The sequence below is a fragment of the Archocentrus centrarchus genome, chromosome 17 (genome assembly GCF_007364275.1).
Source record: "Archocentrus centrarchus isolate MPI-CPG fArcCen1 chromosome 17, fArcCen1, whole genome shotgun sequence".
In the NCBI taxonomy this organism is placed as follows: domain Eukaryota; kingdom Metazoa; phylum Chordata; class Actinopteri; order Cichliformes; family Cichlidae; genus Archocentrus; species Archocentrus centrarchus.
In genome coordinates this window covers 19,552,957-19,577,744 of record NC_044362.1, presented here as the reverse complement: position 1 = coordinate 19,577,744, position 24,788 = coordinate 19,552,957, and the positions used below count along the sequence as shown (strand labels likewise).

The 24,788-nt window shown below is 36.9% G+C and overlaps 1 protein-coding gene across 6 annotated transcripts; it reads left to right on the top strand.

Moving 5' to 3' along the window:
* Positions 1 to 176: 176 nt before the first annotated feature.
* ccdc178 (coiled-coil domain containing 178) lies at positions 177 to 24,139 on the top strand. Of its 6 annotated transcripts, none has more exons than XM_030752201.1 (20): positions 177 to 342; positions 659 to 782; positions 4,232 to 4,368; positions 4,474 to 4,535; positions 4,620 to 4,699; positions 4,856 to 5,059; positions 5,191 to 5,411; positions 6,393 to 6,535; positions 7,974 to 8,127; positions 8,472 to 8,567; positions 9,266 to 9,402; positions 9,510 to 9,693; positions 9,795 to 9,857; positions 10,145 to 10,273; positions 10,359 to 10,472; positions 10,653 to 10,798; positions 11,056 to 11,215; positions 14,811 to 14,960; positions 19,385 to 19,519; positions 21,839 to 24,139. In XM_030752201.1, exons 2-20 carry the CDS (start codon positions 725 to 727, stop codon positions 21,926 to 21,928), a joined length of 2,463 nt encoding a protein of 820 aa, XP_030608061.1. In that variant the 5' UTR covers positions 177 to 342; positions 659 to 724; the 3' UTR covers positions 21,929 to 24,139. The 6 variants fall into 6 exon arrangements, with proteins under 6 accessions (XP_030608061.1, XP_030608060.1, XP_030608058.1 ...); XM_030752200.1 differs by lacking the exon at positions 21,839 to 24,139 and adding an exon at positions 20,607 to 21,241 and having other exon boundaries at positions 10,145 to 10,198; XM_030752198.1 differs by lacking the exon at positions 21,839 to 24,139 and adding an exon at positions 20,607 to 21,241.
* The last annotated feature ends 649 nt before the right edge of the window (positions 24,140 to 24,788 follow it).

The following is a 24,788-nucleotide window of genomic DNA, read 5'->3' as shown; positions in this document are numbered from 1 at the left end:
TCTGCAAAAAATAGCGTCTATTTTATTTTATTATTAATTAATAAATAAACAAACAAAAGTGCCTAATTTCAGATGAAATGTAGGAGACGGCTCCGTGTTGCTAAACAGCTGCTGATCTTGAACGCAACTCGCCCTCTCCTAGCGTACGGGGCCCCTTGTTGCTAAGCAACCTCCAAAGAAGATTGACAGCAACTCAGTTGATTCATGCGAAGAAAACTTTAGAAAAGGGGTAACTTTTTTCTTTTCTTTTTGCTGGTCAGCTGCGACGTGTTTATTCAGAAGGACAATAATGCAGTTTAAGGCAGCTCACTGATGGCTGCCAGCCAGAAGCGTATAATACAAGTAAGTTGATAGCCATTCATTTTTCGCTTTTACTTTCTGCCATGACAACGACCTCCCCCAGCTCATTAATTTGTCATTAGCTCAGTTAATTAAACGTTAACTTAACGTTAGCTAAAAGAGCCGCTTCCGGAGATGAGTGACGGTATCAACTTGCAACTAACGCAACTTTGACCCAAGTTCAACGACAGGAATTAAATCTATATTATCCCGTGTGAGAGAAATATTTAGCTACTAATTACATTTTTCTCTTTTGAAGCTAAAGATTCAGGTTTAGCTTGGACAGTGAAGGCTAACTGATGCCTCTCCCTTTTTACAGGGCGCAGAAATGTTGCTTTAGAGTCGGCGATATTACTTTTTTAATACATTTGGAGAAGTTGCAGCAATGCCAGACGTTGAACCCCTCAGATTCCCATCAAGGGAAGGACAGCCAAGTCAACAAGGTGAGAAGAGAAGCGATGCGGCTGCAAATAAATGCACTTTAACTCTACACTTTCTGTTATAACAAACAGTCTGTATTATTAAGATTGGGGATGCTTTTGAGGCTAACACCCTGTTTAAATGTGGAGGCTTGTTATGTGTTAGGCAGTCTTCCAGGCAGTGCTTAAGCATCTGCACCACACAGGGCTATTAAAGTGCTGAGTAAATGTAATGATATTTAATGATGTTGAAGAAATGTCACTATCTAACATCACTGGCAAAAATGGCACTGCAAGTGAGATTCACATGGGCCTCCTCTGTGGCTATAATACACCCTGCCAGTATGATTTAGAGCTAATTCAGCCCACCACTGACATATTGCCTTAGCACCTTCCTACCCAACTTCAGAGTGTATTATTCATCTCAGCTGTTCAGCAGCAGATGGTCTTCTTTTTAGTTTTTCCTTCATGTTTTTTTTTCCTGTCTCTTTACTCAGTCTGAGCTACTTCACTCAGAAATTATTCTGGAAGCATTATGGTAAGATAACTGGCCTCAGTCAAGTAGAAAAGGTTGCAAATGTCACTGTCGTGGTGGGGTTTTTCGTTTTGTTTTGTTTTTTTTGTCAACACAAGTTCGCAAACACCTCGATGGCGCACACTTGCTCATGTGAAGCATAGGTAAGGTTGGTCTGTGTTACCTTACTTAATTGAAGTCTCTGGCTTTTCCTGCTATTATTGGCTATTTGATAACAAAAATGTATTTTATGCTTGAGTAAATTAAATCCCAAATAAAAAAATTTCCTCTGGTGGACAGCTAAAACTGTCACGGTCCTGGGATTGTTGAGTTTTGGGGTCTTGTTTGGTATTTATTGAGTATTTGGTTCCTATTTTGATTAGACTCTTGTTTTTGTAACATTTTTTTATTCGCCTTCTGTGTCCTCCTCTTTTTCCCCTGGCTCCTTGTAGTTATTTATTTGGATTACTTTCTTTACCTTTATATATATCGTTAGCCTAATAGCATCATATATATATATATATATATATATATATATATATATATATATATATATATATATATATATATATATATGTTTGCTTTTTCTCCGGTTCCTGCATCCTGCTTTTGGGTCTTCTCTACACCACACAACCTGACTGGGAGCCAATTCTTTCTTTATACGTAAAAAAAAGCCTGGATGCACTTTCATCTGTTTATCTAAAGGACTAAAACCACAAGGTTAAGAAGAAAAGGTCTGATATAGCTTACCTGGTTGAGTGGGTGACCCTCATGCTGAAAGCCAGCAGGGGCCTGGGTTCATAATTTTCTGTGTGTCATTCCCCCCTTGCTGTCTGTTCTCTACTACCCTGTCAAAAGAAATAAAAATAAATTCTAAGAAAAAAAGATCTCTCAGGTTATTTCAGTTAAAGGAGAACAACCTGAAGCTCAGCAACTGCTTTGGTCTGCTCTGACTTGACCTAATTGACCAAGCCAATGGATGAAAACAGCCACTGGAGATTTTTCACTCCTCCCCCACAAATGGGACCCTGTGAGTGTTTTTCCATGGCATTGCTATGCTGTCATCTTTCACAGCAGCTCACTGAGCCTAGTTCTGCTGGAGGTCTCATTATGTTAATAGGGAGTTCTTCCTCCCCACTGTCACCAAGTGCTTGCTCATAGGGGACCATCTGATTATTGAGGTTCTCACTCTAATATTGTTGGGTCTCTGCATTATAATATAAAGAGCCTTGACACAGCTGTTGTTATGAACTGGTATTATATATAAATAAAGTTGTGTTGAATAGAATAACATGCACGAATTGTTGCATAATTACAGAGTGACAGAGCCTTGACCAGTAAATCAGTTATTGTGATAATGAAAAAGGTTTTATGCTGAAATGCTTTAAGTTTTAAAAGTAAAGAGAGTATACTTCCAAAAATATGCCATTAATACTTTTCAAAGTGCAGTAAGAAGGATAACTGCCTTTAAAACAACACACAGTTTGCACACAGTTGGCTTTTACTGAGATCATGATTATTCAACACAATTATTCATGGTCTTTTGAAAATTAGTGGATTCAAAAAACTTTTTTTTAAAGCACAAAAAAACCCAAACATTTCCTTTATTTTCAGCAGATTTCCCTGAACTTTTTTTCAAATAAAAAAGGTACATGAATAAATGTGGACTGAACAAAACCTGCCACAGTCTGTAACTGGAAGTGAATTCAGACTTCTGTGGAGAGGCAAAGGAAAAGGAAAGGAAAGCGGTTATGTTGAAAAGCAGAACAGCATCCAGCACATTGTTTTATATTAATTATATTCTTTTAAAAATTATTGGACGCCAAAATTGCAACTGAAACTAAAATTGGATGAATTGCTTGCGCTTCATGCATGTTGGTGCCACAGTTCTTCTAATTTAGGGCATCTCATTGTCTTCTGTCTCTTCATATAACCCTAGGGTAACTTCATGATGTTGAAGTTTGGTATCTCAGTTGGCTATCTCTTTGGTCATCTAATTCCTTCTGCTGATGCTGCCAAATTGGGAGGGATCTGTTAGGATAAAATAAGATACAAATAAGAATAGAAACATTTACAAGTCAATCTCAGACCCTAAAATAAAACAATAGGAAAATGAATGAATGAAATAAAACTGATGCAAATGTCCTCCTCATCACAGGTAAACATTACATTAAAAAAATATTTTCTAGAAAGTCTGATTCTTTTTCATCTGTTACTACTAATTACTCACTAATTGTAACTTACAGCATCACACAAACATTTCAATATAATTTTTGGCCTTCAAGCTACCAGCGAGATTGCAGAGGGATTTAAAATACATTTTTACATGCAGAATATCCAAATGAATTTACTGTATGTTTGTGATGAATTTGGAGTAGTACTGTATATTCAGAGGCAATATGAAAGAGTCTAAATTTTTAACACTAAAATTTTGGTTCTTATTAATGTAAACTAGTGTATCAGAAGTCTTTTTTTATACTACTTGTGTGGGTTTGCCAACTGCATTTCTTGAGCTTTTTTTCCCTTTGTGACAGCCAGATGGCGTCCTTTCACCACCAAGATTTGCACCCTTTGGTTTGTGTTGAGACACTGAAATTACTTCTCTGTTCTCTCACTGATGCTCCCAGTCTTTTGCAGTTTGTAAAACTAGAATCAAAGTGCAAGTAAAGAAGCACACAACAGATTTCACAGCCAAATAAATTTTAGTAATTACTTTTACAAATATAATTAATTCATTTGAGTGAGTATTTGCTGCAACTAAACTCTGTTCCTTTCAGATTGTTTTTCATACAGAAAAAGAGAGATAAACCCCTATATATATATATATATATATATATATATATATATATATATATATATATATATATATATATATATATATATATATATATATATATATATATATATATATTATGTGGTTGGCTTTTTACTGACCATATGCTCTTTTGTCTGTCTCAAGATCAAGCAGAACTTCAAGCTGTCTGCTCTGGTAGACGTCGCACCTGTGCTTTGCTCAACAGTCCTTCACCATGGGTCAACAGTGTTATCTACCATATCCAAGAGATGAAGATGACAGTGGAAAACAAGTGTCAGCAGGTAAATCAAAGGTATAGAGTAGTCAAACTGGTGGGAGATTGTAACACAAATATCCTGATAGGTGTAAAAGAAACTGAAAGATGTATTTTCCCTTTCATCTTGTAGCAGTCTGGAAGATATCAATCACATATTAATCAGAACAAGCATAAATCCAGCAAAACTTTAAGGTGAAGTATTTATTGTTATCATTTCCTGTTTCTTTTTGTATTGTTCACTATGAAAAATGACATGAGGTCCACTTGCTTTGACAGATTTCAATCCAGAGACTCAGATTCTGACTCTGTAATGTCTACAGATCTGTATGTCGAAGGCTTTGCAATTTGTGCAAGAGGTAAAGACGTTTTGTTTTCAGATAGCATAAAATCACACCATGGATGAGATCTGTCTGCACTTTATAGTTGGTCAAATTATTTTAACATAGCTTTGCAAATATGAGTTTACATATGTATTGTTTACAGAGCTGAAATGAAAGTTTTCCATCCTCTAGAAAGTTGTCCATTATCTCCAGTACTGAAGAAAATAAATGATGTCCTTAGTGAGGTTGTGTATCTGATTGAGCGGCTGGAGGCTGATCGGCAGTATGCAGAGGAAGCCCTTCTCAAAGAGAAGAAAAGGAAAAGGTTTTTGGAGAGCAAACTGGACAGTATTTCACTGTGGAGGCAAAAAGAGCACGCTCATGTTGTGCAGAAAGGTCAGTGACCGCGAGGCGTCGCACCCTCATGAACTGTTTGCTTCTTGTGAAGTAGTAAGATTTCTTTTCTTTTTTTTTCTTAAATCCACTGAGTAAGCCTTTAAATTAATTTTTGACTATTACACTCTTAGAGCACGAGGCTTGTATTAGAGATATCACTGAATTAAAGTGGCAGCTAAAAGTGGAAAGAGAGAAACTTGACCGAGCCCAAGAGAAACTGTCATGCACTGAGGGGTTGAATCAGCGCTTACTCAAGGACATCAGTTTTGCCAACGAACAAGTTCCAATTGTGAAGGAAAAAATCGACCTTCAGAAAGACCTTATAAACCAGACCAACGCTAAACAAGCTGAGGTAGGCTGTAAAAGGATTTATTTATACTTTGAGATAAACATCTGTACATTTTCAAAACAATACTCTACATGGTAGAAGTTCAAGATTTGTGTAGTTATTGTTCCAAGAATTCTACAAATATGTTGTTAACACAGATCAAATGTGTGAACATACAACATCCAGGCAAGGTTAATCTGCTTTTATGTTACACTTCAGAATGAAAAACAACTCATTTGCATTTTAGAAGATTTTATTGATCATGTCTAGTCATTGGAACTTGGGGTTGCAGCTGTAGTTCTTCACAGATGTGGAAGCATAAACTTTTAAATTCATTTTTGACTATTACACTTTAAGAGTGTTTGTCATATTCTGGTTCTTCATGTAAAATCTAAAAAGTGGCACCAGATAAGGTGATTTTTCTCAGAGTTATTCTACCTAGCTATCTAGCTCACTTTCAGTCACCCATGCACTCTTCTGTATTTCTGTTTGTAATCCACAAATGGGAAAACACTCAGGGTTGCATGCTTGTTGTATTTGTCTATTGTCCATTTACTTCACACTTTGGTCTAGGGTGAAATCTTTCTATATTAAATATTTATTGGATTTCCATGAAATGTGGTACAGATGTTCATGATCCCCAGAGAGTGAATCATATTATTTAGATTTTCCACTTTCCAGTTTCTATAGTTTGTCACAGAATTAACCAATATGACCAATTTCAGCATAATCTGTGCTTAAAGCCCAATACATACATGTAAATATGCTTTTACATTGTACCAACAGAAAGTGATAGGTTGATTTGAAAAAGACAAAAAGTTCAAATGTGTAAAAGCCCTTGTAGTGTGCAGTCTTTTAGCAGTGGGTTACTGTAGGTGTAAGATTCAGAGTATGATTTAATAACAGCTTCATATTTTCTTTTATTGTAAATAATTTTCTGAAATTCTTTAAAATATATATATATTTGAGAAAAATAGTAATCCCATGACTTCCCCTCTTCTTTAGGCTAATGAGGTTTGCTCAAAACTACAGCATGAACTTCTGGCTGTCCAGAATGGGTTTAAAAACATGGAGTTGGCTGCCAAAAACAGAAAGCTATCAGTGGACCAATCACTGTTGGGAATGAAGAATACTTTGGCAAAAAAAATGTGAGTATCAAGCAAAATAGTGAAAACACATTAGAATAAATCTTTCATAACAAGTTTGAACTTTAGTAGTCTACCTGCAGGTTGTATTTTGTTCTTGGAGTTTTACTGTTTCACATGCCTTTTTTCTGTGATTTTCATAAACCTACCTTCTAAAGTGCAAAAAAAAAAAAAAAAAAAAAAAAAAAATCAACAACCTTTGATTTTTGGTCAAAACAAAAATTAGTCAAAAAATTTTTTTCTAGTATTTCATTAAATGTAATTCTTTTTTTTTTTTTTTTTTAATTCATTTATGGTTGTTTGTCTGAGAAGTAGAATATACTTTCTGGGATCCCCCAGGGTTCTGTTTGGCTCTTTATTATTTCCACAGTAATTACAATGACATGTAAACATGTTCATCCAGTATTCTTTGCTGATGATACCAAACTCAATGTCAATCTCTCAATGTAAAAAAAAAAAAAAAAAAGTAGTGTAAGGATGTTTTGCAAAATAATAATTAAAAAAATCTTTCTTTAGGAATGGAGCTAAAATATCTACTGAATGCAAACTATTCAGGTACCATGTACAATAGGAATTACTGAACAAGAAAGATTAAGTGAGTACCCTAAGTTCCACAAAGATTATTGGTTTTGGAAGAGGATGGATGGATGGATGGATGGATGGATGGATGGAACTCCATTATAAACTAGTATAATCATGTAGCAGCTGTAATACTACATGGGCTGCTGTATATCCATCCTATCTTCTGAGTTTTTGAGAACAGTTCATACCTTTTTTCCCTGAAAATATTCTCTGCTGTCTGTGGATAAGATTGGTGTGTTTCAGAAACATTTATGTTTAAAGACATCATTTTTTGGCAATTTTCTTTTAGCCACGTTTACTTTTTTCATTTCATATTCGGATATATTCAACAAAGTGGTTTCCATTTGATTTAATGTCATACAGCTAAACATATCTTTTATTAGACTCATCTTGAATCTTTTGGAATGATGTTTCTATTTAATGGTATACACACACACACACACACACACACACACACACACACACACACACACACACACACACACACACACACACACACACACACACACACACACACACAAAATGCTTTATCCAGGAAGATGTCTGACTATGTTTTCAGGTTTCCTTCCTCAGGCTTTCTCCTCTCCTGTACTGTAATAAATTATGATAACAGTTTAAATTATTTTACAAATACATAAACTAAACTGAATTAACAAAGTAGAGTTAGTGCCTATTATTGTTACAGACCTACCCATTTGTTCAAATGAATACAAATGACATTTTAAAAATGATTTGGATTTGGATGTCCTGATGTACTAAAATAATAAACATGTGCATTACCCTATAACAGTTATGTTTTGAATAAGGGTTTGATTCTAGATTAAAAACCTAAAGACAAAATTGTATTTTTTTTCTCCAGGGAAAATTTAAATCAGTTGAAGATAATTGACGATGGGCTACATGTCGAAATGAAGGATGCTGAAAAGACCATTGCTCTTACAGAAGAGAAGTGTACACTTATAACTCAGCGTATCCCTGAGATGTTGGAGCTAGAGAAAACTGAAAAAGACACAGTAAGTCACACTGTCCATATCCTGTCTACGTCCCCTCAGCCCCAACCAGTCACAGCAGATGACTGCCCCTCCTTGAGCCTGGTTCTGATGGAGGTTTCTTCCTGTTAAAAAAGGACTTTTTCCTTCCCACTGTCACCAAGTGCTTGCTCATAGTGGGTCATTTTGATTGCTGGGTTTTCTTTGTAATTGTATGTTTTTTACCTTAAAATATAAAGCGCCTTGAGGTGACTGTTGTGATTTGGTGCTATATAAATGAAATGAAATTGAATTAGAAATGGAATTTATAGTAATTTTCAGTACATGGAAGTAATGGTATTAATGCTTCTCTGTTGCTTGTTTTATAGATTGCACAGTTGAACTTTCAAATTGAGGATGAAATACATAAGAATATGAAATTACAAGAAAAACTAATTTCACTGCAAGAAGACATTGAGAAAACTGTAAGTAACGTCACAACACTGTTATAAAGTCACAAATACTCTGCACATCTCTTCATCGTTTTAAGAGGTCCTTTTGCTAACTATATGTGTCATAATGGCGCACTTGGAAGGACTGTATAATGTAATTTTATCTACATAAATTGTTTTTAAATTCAATTTAACAAAAAAGCCCCCCAAAACCCAAAACAAGTACATATATGTCCCTAAACCCTAGCTTAAAAAAAAATTAATACAGCCAGTCTAATCACTTTCAAATCAGTTAAAATTATGAGCTTACCAAACTATTGGGACTCCACTAGTAAGCACGGTGCATGGCTTTCGTTTATACAATATAAGCTAGTTTCTCTAAACCTAAACAAGCCGCCAGCTCCTTTATCACCATTCCTATAGAAGGTATGTTCGTGTTTTTCCATGAGTTAATGACCAATAACTGCTGCAGAGTGACAACAAAGTGTTCGAGGTATATTCCCAGTACACAGAGTTTGGCTTGAGAAGGAGTTTCCAGTTTAAAGTTACCACATTCAGTCAAACTCCAGAATCTTTGTTGCTTTGTCTCTAACGTTAAAAATGAATAGTGTACTTCTTTTCTTCTCTGCAATTTAAACAAATATCAAGATCATTTTATTTAAACTCATGGTTACAAAATAAGCTTGCATTAACATTGCTCTGTGAAGTTATTCTTTATATGCTATCCACAGAAACTGAATGGGGAGGCAGAAGTCTCCTGTGTAGAAGAGCAGCTTGAATCAAAACGTAAAACTTTTGCAGCTCTCCGTAAAGAAAACATGCAGTATGAACAGAGTGTGGAAAACTACAAGATAAAAATTTTTGAGAGGTACCGTGCCAAAGCCAGAACATGGATCATCTCTTATTAAATATCATTACTGTATGTAGCGCTCCTTGTGTGTGTATGACATTACTTCACTGTGTGATTTTTGTTAGCGAGAAAGCAGTGAAGCAGATGCGTGAGGAGAGGAAACAGATGCTCCAGAAAATCAGTGACAATGACGAGAAGTGGGAAAAGGCCGAGGAAGAAGTGACCCAAGTTATAGCCCAGCACAGTGTCATTCAGGCTGAGCTCGAAGAACAAGAGCAGCTAACCTTCATGGAGGAAGAGAGGGCCAGGGTCAGTGACATCATATGTATAACGTCTATGGGTTACAGTGTAAAATGTGAGATACCAGCTATTTCTCCAGTGTTATTCAGTTCCCTTTCTGTGCTCCACAGACAGAGATCGAAAGCCTGAGGAAAGACCTGACAGGTCAGAGGACTACCCTGGAACAACTTAAGGTATATTTATGAGGTGTTTCAGAAGTAAATTTTTGTAAATTCTACTCAGGCTGGAAAAATGTAGAAACAAGTTGTACAAGTTTAGAGTAATTTTATGAAGAAGTGAAAAATGACGAAACCCATCCATCCATCCATCCATCCATCCATCCATCCATCCATCCATTTTCTTAACTGCTGTAGAAATGTAAAGCTGTGATCAGCTTTGTGTATTCCCATTTCCTGTTATTGTTTATGCCTGCTGAGGTCAGCGTGATGACATTCTGGTTTTAATATTTCTATTCAATCAGGCTCAGTGTGCAGATCTCAACGAACAACTGAAACAGCAACAAAGAAAATCAATGGTAAAGAACCAACAACTTCAGAAAGAATTTGAGGATGCATCCTCAGTAACAAAAGCCCTGGAGACAAAAATGGAGGTAGCAGAAAAGCTGGATAATTGTAGAGGAACATTTCAAAAGTTTAATTCAGCTACATTTGTAATTATGTGTCCTTTTTCTATAGGAAATCAAAAAAATGACAGACAATTTGGAAAAGATTTCATGTGAACACAGGAAGACATTAATTAACCTTAGGAACGAGAAGAAGCAACAATGTGACCACCTGAAAGCTGTTCAGGTAAGAAGGATAAAGGTGCATGAAGCACTTCTTGAGTCAAAGAACAAGTTGCTAAGTCAGGTTTACTCAGTAAAGCTCATTGAGCACATAGCTAGACATGGCTTTTTATCATAACAATCTCTTTCTTTGAACAAAATATGGTTTAGACTTTTTAAAATTAATGCAACTCTTTGTTTACAGGAATTAAACAGCGCTGTTGTAAAGAAATATGACAACACTATGGGCAGGATCAGTGACCTTATGAATAAAAGTCAGGAAAACCGGGATGCTTCAGATAAAATGGAAAAAATAGCTGAGAGAATGCCAGAAGTCATTGCAGAACTTCAGTAAGTTATTTATCTACAGGAAATATCCAGTGTAATAACTTAGAGTCAGGAAAGGGAGGTTAATAATGAAGAATTATCAGCCTTAAAAAAAAACAAAAAAACAAAAAACAGGCAAATATAAAACCTGTTTAATACTTTGACTTAAATACTCAAAAATTGTACAACTTTTTTTTTTTTTTTTTTTTAACAATAAAAATATAATAATTATTGCAATTATTAGTTTTATGTGATTTGATGTGTTTGGTTTATCCTTCCAGGAGTGTTTTTGATGTGCTGGAGTTCAAAAACAAATCAGCTGCTCTTATTATGAGCACCTTGCAGTCTGATATTAATAACTGCCAACAACGAACACAGCGATCCATGCAGACACACATTGCTCATGTTACAGCAAGAAAAAAGCAAATGGAAGGCACCAAGGTAAAAAAAAAACAAACTGTTTTTCTCAATAACTCTCTGTAAATACATGACTTTTGTGTCAAATACTATGAAATCAGAGACAAGCTGTAGAAAACATCTCATTGCTTATTTGTTTATGGATTAGTGTCAGCACATTGCTTGTCACAATACTTCCCTTAAGATACAGAGAAAAGAGCTGTGTGCAATTAAAATTACAAGCCACGGTCAATCTCGTTTAAGTGCTTTTTCTGCAAATGACAACTCACTGTTGTTATAGTCTTTTGTCTGGACGAATTTGATGATGCATGTCATGGTGAGATGCTGTGTTCTTTTTTTGTTACCTGTAGGCCAACATTTTCAATAGCAGTTTGAATGTAAGCCCGCAGTTCACTACATCAAATAAGCATATAATCTGGACTTTGCTATATTTATGTCTGAAAATAGCCCCTTGTGAAATCATAAATCTGCTGTGCACAAAATGGGAAGCATTTGAACACTCCTTTGTAAGAGAAACCCCTATTTATTGTAAGGTTTTCATCTGCAGGATTATCAGCCCCAGCCAGAGCCTCTTTGCTGATGGGGGTTTCACATGGCTTATCTAATGTGAAATCGCCATGTGGTATATAGTTTCATTAAACGGTGATCAAGAATGCATTAGTTCAAAACAAGAAAAGGCAATGGAGCTTAAGCCGCCATGCATCCAAGTGCAGCAACTTTAAAGAAGTTGTTGGCGTGAGACAATTTAAGAATTAGAAGTCTTCCTCATAGACACAACTCCCATTAGCCAGATAAAAGTTAGTCATGCAAAAAAGGGTTTAGTCTTTTTCACTTGACAAAATAAGATGATATAACAACAATACTTCTCACTAAATAAAAAGATCAGAGACAGACTGAGGTTCTAAGGAAATTGGTCACTAATCATTGGGACCAGTATAAAACACACATAATGTCTACAGTAGCAAAATGTAATGGGCAGAGTGTGCATTCAGAAATCAGAGTGCGTGAAGCAGAATGATAGAAACCTTCATATGTGAGATATATTTTTTTATAAATATGCTGACCCAATCCCCCCCTTTTCTTGTCAAACTGATGCAGGTCAGTATAACTAAAAGCTGCTGCAAGTATATGCGGTCATTTTTAAGTATGTGGTTATTACGGATGCAAATGCATGGTACATCAAACTGAAATAAGTTAACTGGTTAGAAATCTGTGGTCATGTCTAGTCAAAGCATACTGTGCACACATGGAAGGCACCTATTTTTTTGATTTGATCAGGGCTTGTCATCTGTTGAGGACAAAGTAAACAATGCAAACTGCCGACGCTATCAGTTTCTTATGGGCAATGAAGTGTAATTTGTTCCATTTACACTTCACAACAGCATCAGATGGGCTTTGTCAGTGCTGCATGGAGTAATTAAACCTGAAATCAATAGCAGGCATTTGTCATGTTTACAGCCCCTCTTTCTGCTGGGTTAAACTCATCACTTTAGTGCTGTTCTGTTTTACTGCAGAGACACACTTCATTATGTCTGCAGGTAGAGTTGAGATATTCACACCCTTATCCAGTACTCAGGAAACATTGTTCAAATGAAAAAGGGACATGCAGAGAGACACATCCTCACTGTGATTTATTTGCTTGATATCCCAGAAAAGCGTGTACGGCTTTATGGCTACTGTTTATGTTGCCTTATTTAACAAAATTACAAACTGTGTATTGTATTTTACACACACAAAACAGGTCAGTGGTTCAACTTCCAAATGGTCAGTGGGGGGTTACTGTACAGTATACACAGTGCCGTATATTAAGTATCCTGTTTCATTCACTATATCTATTAGGATGTGGGAAAGTGATACAGCATAGTATCGTGATATTTTGTGTGCCAATATTATACAGTGGCACCAAATATCAATTTTATTAAATAAATTAAAATACTCTGGGAATACTATGAACAAGAGGGATCATCTCATGCACTACCATCCTGAGATAGCTGCACAACCACTCAACTGAAAAACCATCCAATACTGGACATACTTAGCTTGACAAAGCTACCTCCTAATTCAGAGCAAAGCTAATGCCTCAGTCACACAAGTAAAAATAGGACAGCAAGCTCCTTACATCTACAAAAAAATGGTGACTGCTTGGTGATTGTATTGAAATTTTTTCACATTCTGCATTTGATTGTAACTTGTGGTGAATAAATGGTTGCCCAGAGCTTGAGGGTGTTGCACACTCATGACCACTTTTGATTGCATTGTTTGCAGAAAGGTTGCCTGATAAAAGGCAACCTTTCTGCAAACAGTCACAGCTTGGACTGACTGCAATCAATCTCAGAGAGATTGTCCAAGGTTTTCAAATAATTGCTGTCTAATTTAATAAATGCAGATGGGGTGCCAACACGTTGCCATCAGTCTGAATGAGTCTTTGTCAATGAGCACAACTCGAGGGGACTCGACTCAACTGGCTGCCAGCTGGTTGCCTCTTGATTATATTCCTATAGAACAAGAATGTTGCTGAATGCAAATGTAATAATTAATTGTGAATTTCTGTCAAATGTGAATTTCTGTCTATGTAGACAGCAAGATATGTGATTTTTGACAATTTATCTCAGTTAATTGCTGTATTATCGGAAATAGATTGCATGTAATTGCCAACTTGACCCCATTCAGTTGCAGACTGACATCAGACTGATAGCAGACTGACTCCAACTTATGGCAACATTTATGGCACGTTTTAGTGTGTTGGTATGCTTAACAGTCTCATTTTGCAGCAAAAAAATAACCGAAGTGAGATAACATTATCTTACTGGATAAAGATATTGATGAAGTTTAACTGAGAACATAATTTGCAGTTCAAAAAGGTGATGAACTGCAATATACGTTATTGCAGTACGCAGCATATCTCAAATTGTTAAAAATCGTATTGCGATTATATTATATCGTCGGAGGCCTGGTGAGTCCCTTCCCTTATATGATCTTTTCCTGGAGAACTGTGATAGTCATTCAAACAAGAATCAGTGTAATTATGCAGTATATATTTTATATCTGTAATGATGCCTTAGCTGCTGTTTTTCTGCCAGTTCTCCTACAAACAATCTGACAAAATAGTCATACCAAGATAAAACCATTACTAAATGCTTACTGTTCAAATTTTTATTTATTTATTTTATTATTCAAGTGTTAGAAATCTTTGGATCCAGTCTTTGCATTTTTTTTTTCATGTACTGTCAATATTTAGTGGTGCACCTCAGATTAGTGTCAGTGTTTATGCCATTCCTGCCCTTGATTTGACGATCAAGTATCACCCATTGTGTGACTGCTAAAATTTTAGTGGTTAGTGCCACTATAATCCTCGGTTGTGTTGTTGCATTACATAAAAATAATTCTTGATTTCCACTGGAGAAATATATGCAGACTTAATTTACTGGGAAATGAAAAACAAACAATCAAGCTAGTACCCGATACTGACAGATACTCTGTGAGAATCAACATTTTAAGTGGTAAAATATTGACAGTGTAGTGCAGGTCTGTCACAGTAGTTAGAATGCTGGTGGGCTACTGTAAACAAATATTTTACACTTACTACTTGATCCTGAACTTTTTGCTCATGCTTTTTTAGGAAGCACTTAAAATTGCACTAAAGAAGAACAAACAGCTGGCAAGCCAATATGAAGACCTTAGGAAGATTCTCATGGAGGCCAAACAGGAGTCTGTGTCTGCACTGAGTGAGAAAAACAGTGCACATAAATCTTTTCATTATTACACACAGGTACATTTTATATAGCTGAATTTGCTATCTCTTCCCCTTTTGTTCTTGTTATTTATGTTTCATGACCTAAGATCTTTGCCTTATGTTCCTTCATATTTTATCTGGCGATATCCTACTTTGCAGTGGACACCGCGTCTTTGCATATAGGCAGTAATTTTAAGAAGGTTTTAGTTTGGCAACCAGTAAGGAGGTTACTGCAGCAGTCTAATAATGAGATAACTCGAGTGGAGGAGGATGATGGATGTGACATAATGTAATGATAGCTATGTAGTTTTGCCACCAAGGGGAGTAAAGCAAGAGGTTGATGGTACATGTAAATACTATAACTTCTATATTTCCCTGATTATAGTTTTGTAAGGTGCTAGAGGTGAAAATTTTTTATCATCACTGTGTTACAAATTTGCCCTGCTCACTGCAGTAATTGGAAAGGGATCAGCAGCAAACACAGGTCAGGATCAGACAGTGCTAAAATAGCACTAGAGGTCTGACTAGTTGAGGGAGACAATTCAGCAGCATTTTACTGTTTAATCTTTATAGATTTTGACACTATTTAACTAGAATAGAATTACACATGACAAGCATAACACCAGGAAGAAGCCACACTGTTCCTGCAATGAAAAATACAAATTATTTGTTCCAAAAATGACTAATACCTTTACTTGAGCAATTCCTCATCTAACTGCATGAATGTTATCAAGTGAAAAATGCATGCAAAAATAAAATCCTGTGGACAGGATTTTCCACGCTCATGATCAAAGCCTGATTTTCTTTTACTCCGGATTCAGCCTTCACCATTTTTGTTTGTTTCAACTCTACACTTGTACAACAGCAGCCTCTCGGCTAGTGTTTTATGCCTAAATTTAGTTTTTTGTATAACAAGCTTATAATCAGCAATGTTTCTGAAATGTAGATGTTGGCCTATCACATTTAATAATTTAATCTGATTTACACAGGAACATTCAAATCACTTCCTTCCTGTTTTAAATTTCCAATTATCCTTATAATGCTTGCATATTATGTCCCAGTTAGTACATATATTACACAATGTGAGTGCCCTTAATTGATTTGTTTATAACTAGAGGCAACAAGGTAAATGCATTTAACATTGTCAGGGTCATTTGAGAGATCAGTACATTAGTGCATGTGTGTGTGATGCCATTCATTTGTGTTTTGCAGAGTCCATAATCTCTTTTATTAAATTTAACAGAGGGGCACAGTGAAACTCATCTCTTAGGTATCACTGAAATATATTAAGGTATGGGCAGTGACGCAGTTTTCAAAATCTTGCCTCTGTACACCACAGTAGATTTGAAAATAAAAAAATCATGGTGCATCTGAAGTGCAGTGCAAGTGCTAGTGTGCAAGGGCAGCCTCTTATCTTGAACCCTGACCCTGAGCATAAATACCTCTTTAACTGTCCTGGAGGTATTTTATACCAACCCCCAGTTTTCAGAACATTTACTGTAATGTAAGTGAATAGATGGATAGGTTATTCTTTTGTTAATTATTCATAGGTTAAGTGTTTAAAAGTCTTGGATGGCCTGCATTTTCTATGAAGCAATGACACACAGTCAAATGAGCTCTTAGTACAAGTAAAACAGCCCACTCTTAGGTTGCAAAACAAATCAGTCACAGTGATAGTGAGAACATTGAGATCAGCCACATAAACAGTTTTAGTAAATTCTGAGAGAAAAACAAAACACGATGTTGAGAAAAAAAAGGAACAGAAGACAATACTGGTGGATGATCACAGCGTCTTCCATAGTATAAAATAAACAACATCACAGTATTCAGCCTAATGAAGAGCATTCTTCAGGAGGTAGTTACCATAGTCTATCATAAAGAACAGATTTCACGAGGGCAAATAAAGAGTGTCCACCTTAAGGTGAAAACAATTAATCAGCCTCAAAAATACAAAAGCCAGATTAGACTTTGTAAAAAATCTTCTTTAAAAGCCAGAGCTGTTCAGGAACAACATTCACCACACAGATGAAACCAAGATCAACCCGTACCAGAGTATTGTGTGGGAAGGCTTGAAATAGTTTATGGTTCAGGTATATAATGTCACCTGTAAAATACACTGGAGGTAGTGTGACGTATGTGCATGTGTGACTGGATCACCAGCGTTTATTGATGACATTAGTGAAGACAAAAGCATCCGGATTAATTCTGAAGTGGCAGAACTATACTCTCCTCAGATTCAGCCAAGTACAGCAAAGCTAACTACACAGTGCTTCACAGTAGAGATGGACAATGACCCAAAATATACTGAGAAACAACCCAGGAGCTTCTGAAGGTAAATCGCCTGATCGCTACTCAGTGGAGCTGCGTTTCACTTTCTGAAGACAAAATCAAAGGCAAAAAGATCCACAAACGACTGAACTCAGCTACACTAAAGACCTGGCAAACAAATCACAAAAGAAAGAAATTCTGTGGTGATGTCAATGAGTATCAGACTTTAGGCAGTTAGTGCCTCCAAAGGAGTCTTGACAAATGATTAAAACAAAATTTATTTGTGTCGATTTGTCAAATTACATTTAAGCCCTTAAAATAGGGGGTCTATGTATAAAAAAACCTGCATTTCTCAACTGTTAATGCAGTCCCTTGAATTAAAGTTTAGAGTCTACACTTTATCTTTTCATTTTCTATTGTGGTGGCATATTGGAGCAAAATTGTGAAAATTGTGCCACTATTCAAACATTTTTGGATCTAGCTAAATACTGACAGCAGGCACCCCTTGATATAGTTCAAGTGGCAAGCCTAAAACAATCTTCACTTGGTTTTCAGGACAGCTATTACACAGCACAAAATGTCTTAAATATACTGAAATATGCACACATGCACATATTCCAACTTTCCCCCTCCACCTTCACATTCATAAGCATTATTAAGCTCATAAACTGTATTTGAAGCAGAAATTATTAATTTTGAAATACAGATAACGAACAGAGCACTTAGTGTTAGTGTTGTCTCTTTATATAGAGTGAAACACATGCCTTGAATGGTAATTTGCGGTAGAATACAAGTTGGTATTCCATTTTGTTCTACTTTATATACTATTATAATAACTCATAGTAGTTTAACACTACAGGACCATTTATCTAGATGATTACTTTTTGCTAAGAGATATGCACAGCCTTTATTTGTAATGAATTATGGATTGATTTGTATTGTTTTACTTAACTAAAGGAGCTCAATACTTTTTCTATACAATTCACAATAGCTTAATATTCATTCTTTCTTTTTGAATACTGAATTAATAATATAAAAAGAATATATTCTGTATTCATTAAGTTTATTACATTGTCACTCAGGATAGGTATAATCCTAAATTGGAGAAAGTTATTAAGCACGTCAACAGCATTTGGGATAAATAATCATATAATTTTAACACCAGTATAGACTGTGGCTCTAATACACATGTATTCCAGATACAAATGATTTTCAGTCACACAACTCAAAGTAAAGCACATATGTGGTATAAAAAAGTGCATCATATTTATTAACTGACTAATCAAGACTCACTTAAGGTAATTAATCTAATATTAGATTTAGTAATTTTTCTTTTAAAGGCAGCATTTAGTCGTGTCAATTGTATTTACATCAGAATATTCATCAAAAAGTCTAAAAACATCAAAATGTTCCTAATTTGCATTTGTATATTAATAAAATACATGATTAATTAGCATCTGATAGAATTTCCCAGCAGCTCTTATCAAAATCCTTTTGAATCTACTGTACATGTAAGCACAGCGTTGTTTATGTGGAGGCTTTCAGCTCTTGGGTTTTAACAGGGTACACCATAAAGAGCATTCTTGTTATTGTCTTTTCTTCAGGAGCTGATGACTGAGCTAATTCGCTTTAGTTTTCAATGCACTGGGGAACACATTGCCAAGCAATGATAAGCTTTGTAGGAAGAGTAGAGAGATGGAGGGGGAAGAAAAGCAATGGCATCTATCAGAATTTAAACCTCTTTGCTTGAAACTGTGTTCAAATAATAAAGCAAGCAGCATGTCTTTCCAAGAGACTAGGAATAATTTCTGGTTTCAGTGGGGGGTTCATGACTCTGTGTGTATGTGTAAAATATGTCTTGAGGGGATTGGTATAAAGTTAAACTGGGTGAAGTAGAAATATTTTACTCATCAGCTTTGCAGTCACAGAGTTTGCCTCGGCTAGAACAAAACTGCTGAAGCATTTAGAGAAAATTAACCCCCCATCCTGGCAGCCAGATGTGACTGGATTCTGATGAGTGCACACGAGTGGGCAGAGAAACCAAGAGACTGTGAAATTCCTGTCAGGCCCGTGTACTGCAGAATGGGCTATTGACTGCTTTCTCTATTCCCCTCCATCATTCTTCTTGAACACTGCCATTAATTTCCTCTCCTGCCTTACCAATTCCTTTTCTCTGCCTTCTCTCCCCCTAGCTCTCTTTGTTGCAGAAGAGGATGCACAAAGCTTTGGTGAAATACTTCAAACAACGCAGCCTCTACAGCCAGGCTGAACTGGACCGGTGCCAGGCTCTTTCTCAAGAGACCGACTGGAAAATAAAAACAGCCCAGGTATTTGTACATATACATGTAAAACAGGCTGGAAAACTGCACCAACTGTCACCATTCATTTAAATGGCAAATCCTTTTATTCAACTTTCATCCCAGCCTAGGTATTCTACCGGATGGCAGCATATTCTTTTGCATACTACAGTAACTCCATGTTATGCTTGGCATTGTTTGAGCCTCATCCGGCTAGTCAGTTGCCTTGTGTCTTCTTTGCCAAGCAAGAGCAGCCAGGCAAACATCCACCAAGGCTTTGTGCGTCACTGCTATGGTGGAGTTTAAGACACCACTCTTATAGTCTTGCAGACTGTACATTTACTTATCAGATCACAGACTGATGTGATGGATTATGTGTGTGTGCTAGAGTCTCTTTTGGGTGACCCTGTGTCTAAGGCTAGCTCTGCCTCTCTTTTGTGTCTATATACATGTGTGGTCACATTGCATTAAGATTTGCACTTGTTTTCTGTTTAGCTGGGTTTTTCTTTCTTTCTTTCTTTTTTTTTTTGACTTTGCAGCTAATTCAGAGTTCATTGCAACACATGGAAAACGTCCATGCCTTACAGCTTTTCTTTCTGAATAGTATAACCTTCTGTCTGTCTTGCAGAAGAGTTGGAGCATATTCTGCAAGGTTGAAAAGTAAGGATCTTCAATTAGAGGATAATCGGTGTCTAATCTGTGCTGTGATGTGCGATGAGGTCAAAGCGGACAGAGGGACAGTGATGAATCTTTATGAAATGTCCTGTCCAGTATTACTGCAGAGCCAGGTGGCATGCAACCATAGCATGAACTACTTCCACTTTTCTACTTCCTTTTTACCTCAACAGTAGGACATCCTAAATCCCTCGACAGCCACGTTTGGCAGCTGCAAGGCATTGTTTTTGTGTAAAATTCTTATTTTGTTTTGGTTGCTTTATTTGATCCAAGTACAAATTTATCAGACATGCTGGAGGCAAAATACACTCAGATTTGGATTGGAGGCTTTCCAGGAGGGTACCTAATAAAATACTATCAGGTGGTTTCCTACTCAGTTTCGCCTCCTCTGACTGCTTGACATGTTTTTTTTTTTGTTTTTTTTCGATGGGTTCTGGTCCAGACATTACAGGAAGCAGCCATGTCTCAGTGGCCCAACCTCAAAAGGCCCCAGCAGATCACAGCTCAAGGCAGGGAGGAGTGGGGCACAGGGGGAGGAGCTATCAGAGAGCTGCAGAGTGTGAAGGACAAAAGAGCTGGTGTATTCAAGCGCACCACACCGTCACCCGTCACAGCTCAGCACAGGGTCCATCAGAGCAGGCAGCACTCACTTTAAACAGGCTCCTGATGAAGAGTCCAGCTCAGGATCTATCCTCCAAAAAGAACACATGGAAAAAAAAAAACCTTTTCAGTTACAGAAAAAGCTTTATGAGTTTATGAGCATGCATAAATACACACATACCTACCTAAATATTAAAGCGTTGATTGTGAGCCTAGCACTATTGCGATAATGCAATTAGCATTTTGACAGGGTCAGAGTTTATTAATATCAGCTGGCAGTTTAGTAGAAATGAAGGAATCAATAAAACTGATATTGGTTGTAACTGGAGTTAAACAAGGCTGAATCCTGATGAGGCCTGTACTAATCCATCATGTCCACTTAACCTCACGAGCAGAACATAAGAAAGGTCAGGTTAACGCTTTCACAGTTATAGTGCTTGAATAAGAAGCCAAATGGCAGTTTGTTCAAAAGTAGCTTGAGGGAAGGGAGGCCAGGGAACCCTAGGGTGGGTGGGAGTGGGTGGGGGTAGGAGTGGGGCGGCGGGCTGTCATCCTGTTACACTCCTGCCAGAACTGGCAGTTCAGCTTTGTGTTCTGCGAGTTTACACTGGGGATGGCATAATTGACAATGGCTAACAGCGGAGAGCAGTGCAGAGCCTTGTTGAATGGCCAGTAATGATTGGAGCAGACGCCCACTGCCCCAGTCCCGGGGGACAGTAATCCAAGATCCTGTTTCTGATATAATTGTTAGTCAGAGAATTTCTGCATGGCTAGGCTGGTTCAGATTCCCAAGCTGGTTGACAGTGCCAGGCAGTTTAATAGAAAAACTGGATGCTGAGGTTTTTAAAACAGAAGCGCACTGAACCTGGACGTGGTTCACCAGGAGCCTCTTGTTCTCCTTCCTGACAAAAATAAGAACAAGACGGTAACTTTACTCTCACAGCTGCAGACACATCAACTATGTGTGCGGGAGACACATGAAACAAAGATGTGTTATTGGTGCCTTTGTTCAAAAGCAGCATTTTCTTAATTAGCCTGTTTTCATTTATTCTGTTTTGTGCCTTATTTGAACAGGAGGGGATGTCAGAAGAAAGTGAACTCATCTCAGCCTTCCTACAATCCTTGACAGATGACTCTACTACCACTGATGATGCTATGGGGTGAACAAACAAGCCAATCCAGATGCTGCTGGATCCAATGACTAGATGCCTTCAGTTCAAATAGCAGTGTAATTGGACATTCACCTGTACCAGACAACTTACTTACCCTAGCACGCTTCACTATTCCCCCCTCTTTACTTGCAGCAAATCCATAACAATGAAACAGGTGACTTTCATGCTGCTGTCAGGACTGATCTAATTTTAGCTGGGTGAATGATTGCAATTGGCTTTGCCTCATCAGATAATTAATCTATGTCACCATTAATTGGAAAAGAGAATAATTACAGGCAGTGTTGACAGAAATTCTACGCTTCTCCAGATTCCAAGATCTAATTACAACTAGTGAAACCCCATGACCTTAACTAGCACTTAGTACACCTTGGCCACCTTGACCATGCCCATGTGAAGCCCGCTGTCTCTTGAAAGAACCTGTTTTTGTTATTGCAGCCCACACTCTTCTGCTCTCTTCACTCACTGAAAGCTGTCTCCCTCAATCACTTTTCAATATTCAATCTTAATTTTGTGGAAGTTTAGCATTTTCAATGAGCTGGAGATGAATGATTAATGAATAAATTTAAATGCTTCATTTTGTCCATGGATCATTAGTTAAGTCCTTTGTGGGAAGGACCTGAGAAAGGAGTGAAAATTATTGAGACATTAGCCTGGAGCAATCCAGGGGTAAATAGTGTGCACAAAAGGATGTTGTGTGTGCACTATCCACTGGCTTTCTAAAGAACCCTGGGGAAACACTGTTTTCAATTTGGAATCTTAACTGAATCACATTTAGTACTTGTAGAAAATTGATTTTTCTTTCATCATGTTTAAACAATGTCATACTAGTGGTAAACAACGCAATGTCTGCCCCATATAAATGTTAAAAGTTAAGTCCAAAATCTCTAAAGATTTATAATTTCCATAAGAAGAAAAAATAAGTAAATATAATGTTTATATATTCTTTAAAAATGTACAAATGATGTTTATATTCACTATAATTTTAGTAGTGTCAAGCTTAATGCTTTTAGACTGCTCTTTGGGAAATAAGTTACCCTCTCCTTCTGACTTGATAGAGATGCTGTTGTTTTGTTGATATGCCAGATGCCTCTCACACTAGTGGAGACAGAAGGGGGCAGTATGGACACAACAACCTTACAAAAAGAATTGACTGCAACATGGCCCAGTATCTTAATTTAATATAACATTAACCATAACATCTCAAACTAAGTCAGCTTGAATGTTAATAATTATAAAAAAATATATAATAAATCAAACCTATATAGTGTTTCCCATGTGAAAAATAAACGACTTTTCAGAGATTTGGTAAAGTTTGTTTGGATAGATTTTGGACTAACTGTATGCTATAGAACAGAACATTCAGTATGACACTAACTTGGTCGACTGCTCGCAAAGCCACAATCACACTATGTCCCTAAAATTATCTTGAAGAGAAAAATGTTCAGTCCATCTCATATTCTGTACTGACTAAATGGCAATTTCTCAAATGAAGGTGCCTCTCCAACACATTTATCTACCATCCTTGCATCTAATCAATCCCCCAAATAAATGAAAGTGAGCCACAACTAGATGTCATCACATCTATCTGCAGGCATAGCTCAAAGTGCACACACCTTAATGCTGTTACTCTAAAGAGGATGAACTGTGGAAATACTAATGGGGGGTGCTTGACAGCTGACGTACATTTGATGCTTGTTTCAGTGAGATGAGGATAAAATGTACAGCACAAGCCTTGCTGTGTTGTTGCACACTGATCTCAAAGCTGGTTTAGAAGATTTTTCTTTTTTTTTTTTTTTTTGTACTTTGTATCAAGGCATATTTTGCAAGAGACATGTTGAGAAAATCTGATTTACAGGCAGCATGATTCTCAATTTCTGCCTGGCGCCACCATGCAGACGATGGGCCCGTTTCATTTGGATTCACTTCAGTAATCACTTCTGATCACTGGCGTGAAGCCGAGTGAATCAGAGCAACGTTCTGTCTTCTTAAGCTAACCAAAATTCTGCTCTGAGATCTTTTTAAAACCAGGAAAATGGAGGTGTCCTCTCAAACCATCCTCTCTTTGTTCATGAGAAAGTGGAGAATTGAGCCATGGAGCTGATGGAGTCGAGGAAAGAATGTGAGTTGAGAAAGGTGCTACTGTGTCTAAAATATCAATGAGGGAGATGCTGCCAAGTTTTGGAACACACAAGAGGAAATAGGTTTGGTGGAAACATAAAGTGCACCCTCGCACACCCTATGTGGTCACTGCTGATAACATGTAATCTGTGAAGATTTTATTTAATTATTACTAAATAAACCTAAACAGTCTCTGGTGTTTATTCATCTGACTAGAGTATGTGTTCCTTTAAAGTTTTGGTAACTACAGCATCTGTCATTCAGTCATACAGTAAAGCTTAACAATACACCGGAACAGTGTGATTGCCCAGGTGAGTCTTTAATGTGGAGCTCAGCAGAAAACATGACAAACAAATTCATCAGTATAACAATACGTGTTCCTCGTGTTTCCACACTCATTTGATTTCAAAGATATTTATCTTAAGAGGATAATAATTTGTGAAAGTCTCTGACATTTGTGGCTAGCTAGCATGATAATAAATCCATGGCTTGGAACATTTTTTAGTTAATTAGAGTCAATCAATCCAAACTTTGCTCACTTACCGGTGTGAAACCGGAGTATAATGAGCAGAAATCAGCATGGTGATTGGAAAACACAAATTACAGCTGTTAAAGAGAAACTCATCCACTTTTCTTCTGTTGATGCAAATGCCTGCTGCGAGGATTTAAAATTAGCACGGCATTCCTTTAATGGATGTTGAGGGAAAGTGCTCCTCTATAATTAAAAAACCTGT

Coding starts and splice junctions, on each gene's coding strand:
- ccdc178 (XM_030752198.1), top strand. CDS start 725: ATGCCAGACGTTGAACCCCTCAGATTCCCATCAAGGGAAGGACAGCCA. Junction 6,536..7,973: donor AATACTTTGGCAAAAAAAAT/GTGAGTATCAAG, acceptor TTTTTTCTCCAG/GGAAAATTTAAATCAGTTGA. Junction 11,216..14,810: donor AGCAAATGGAAGGCACCAAG/GTAAAAAAAAAA, acceptor ATGCTTTTTTAG/GAAGCACTTAAAATTGCACT.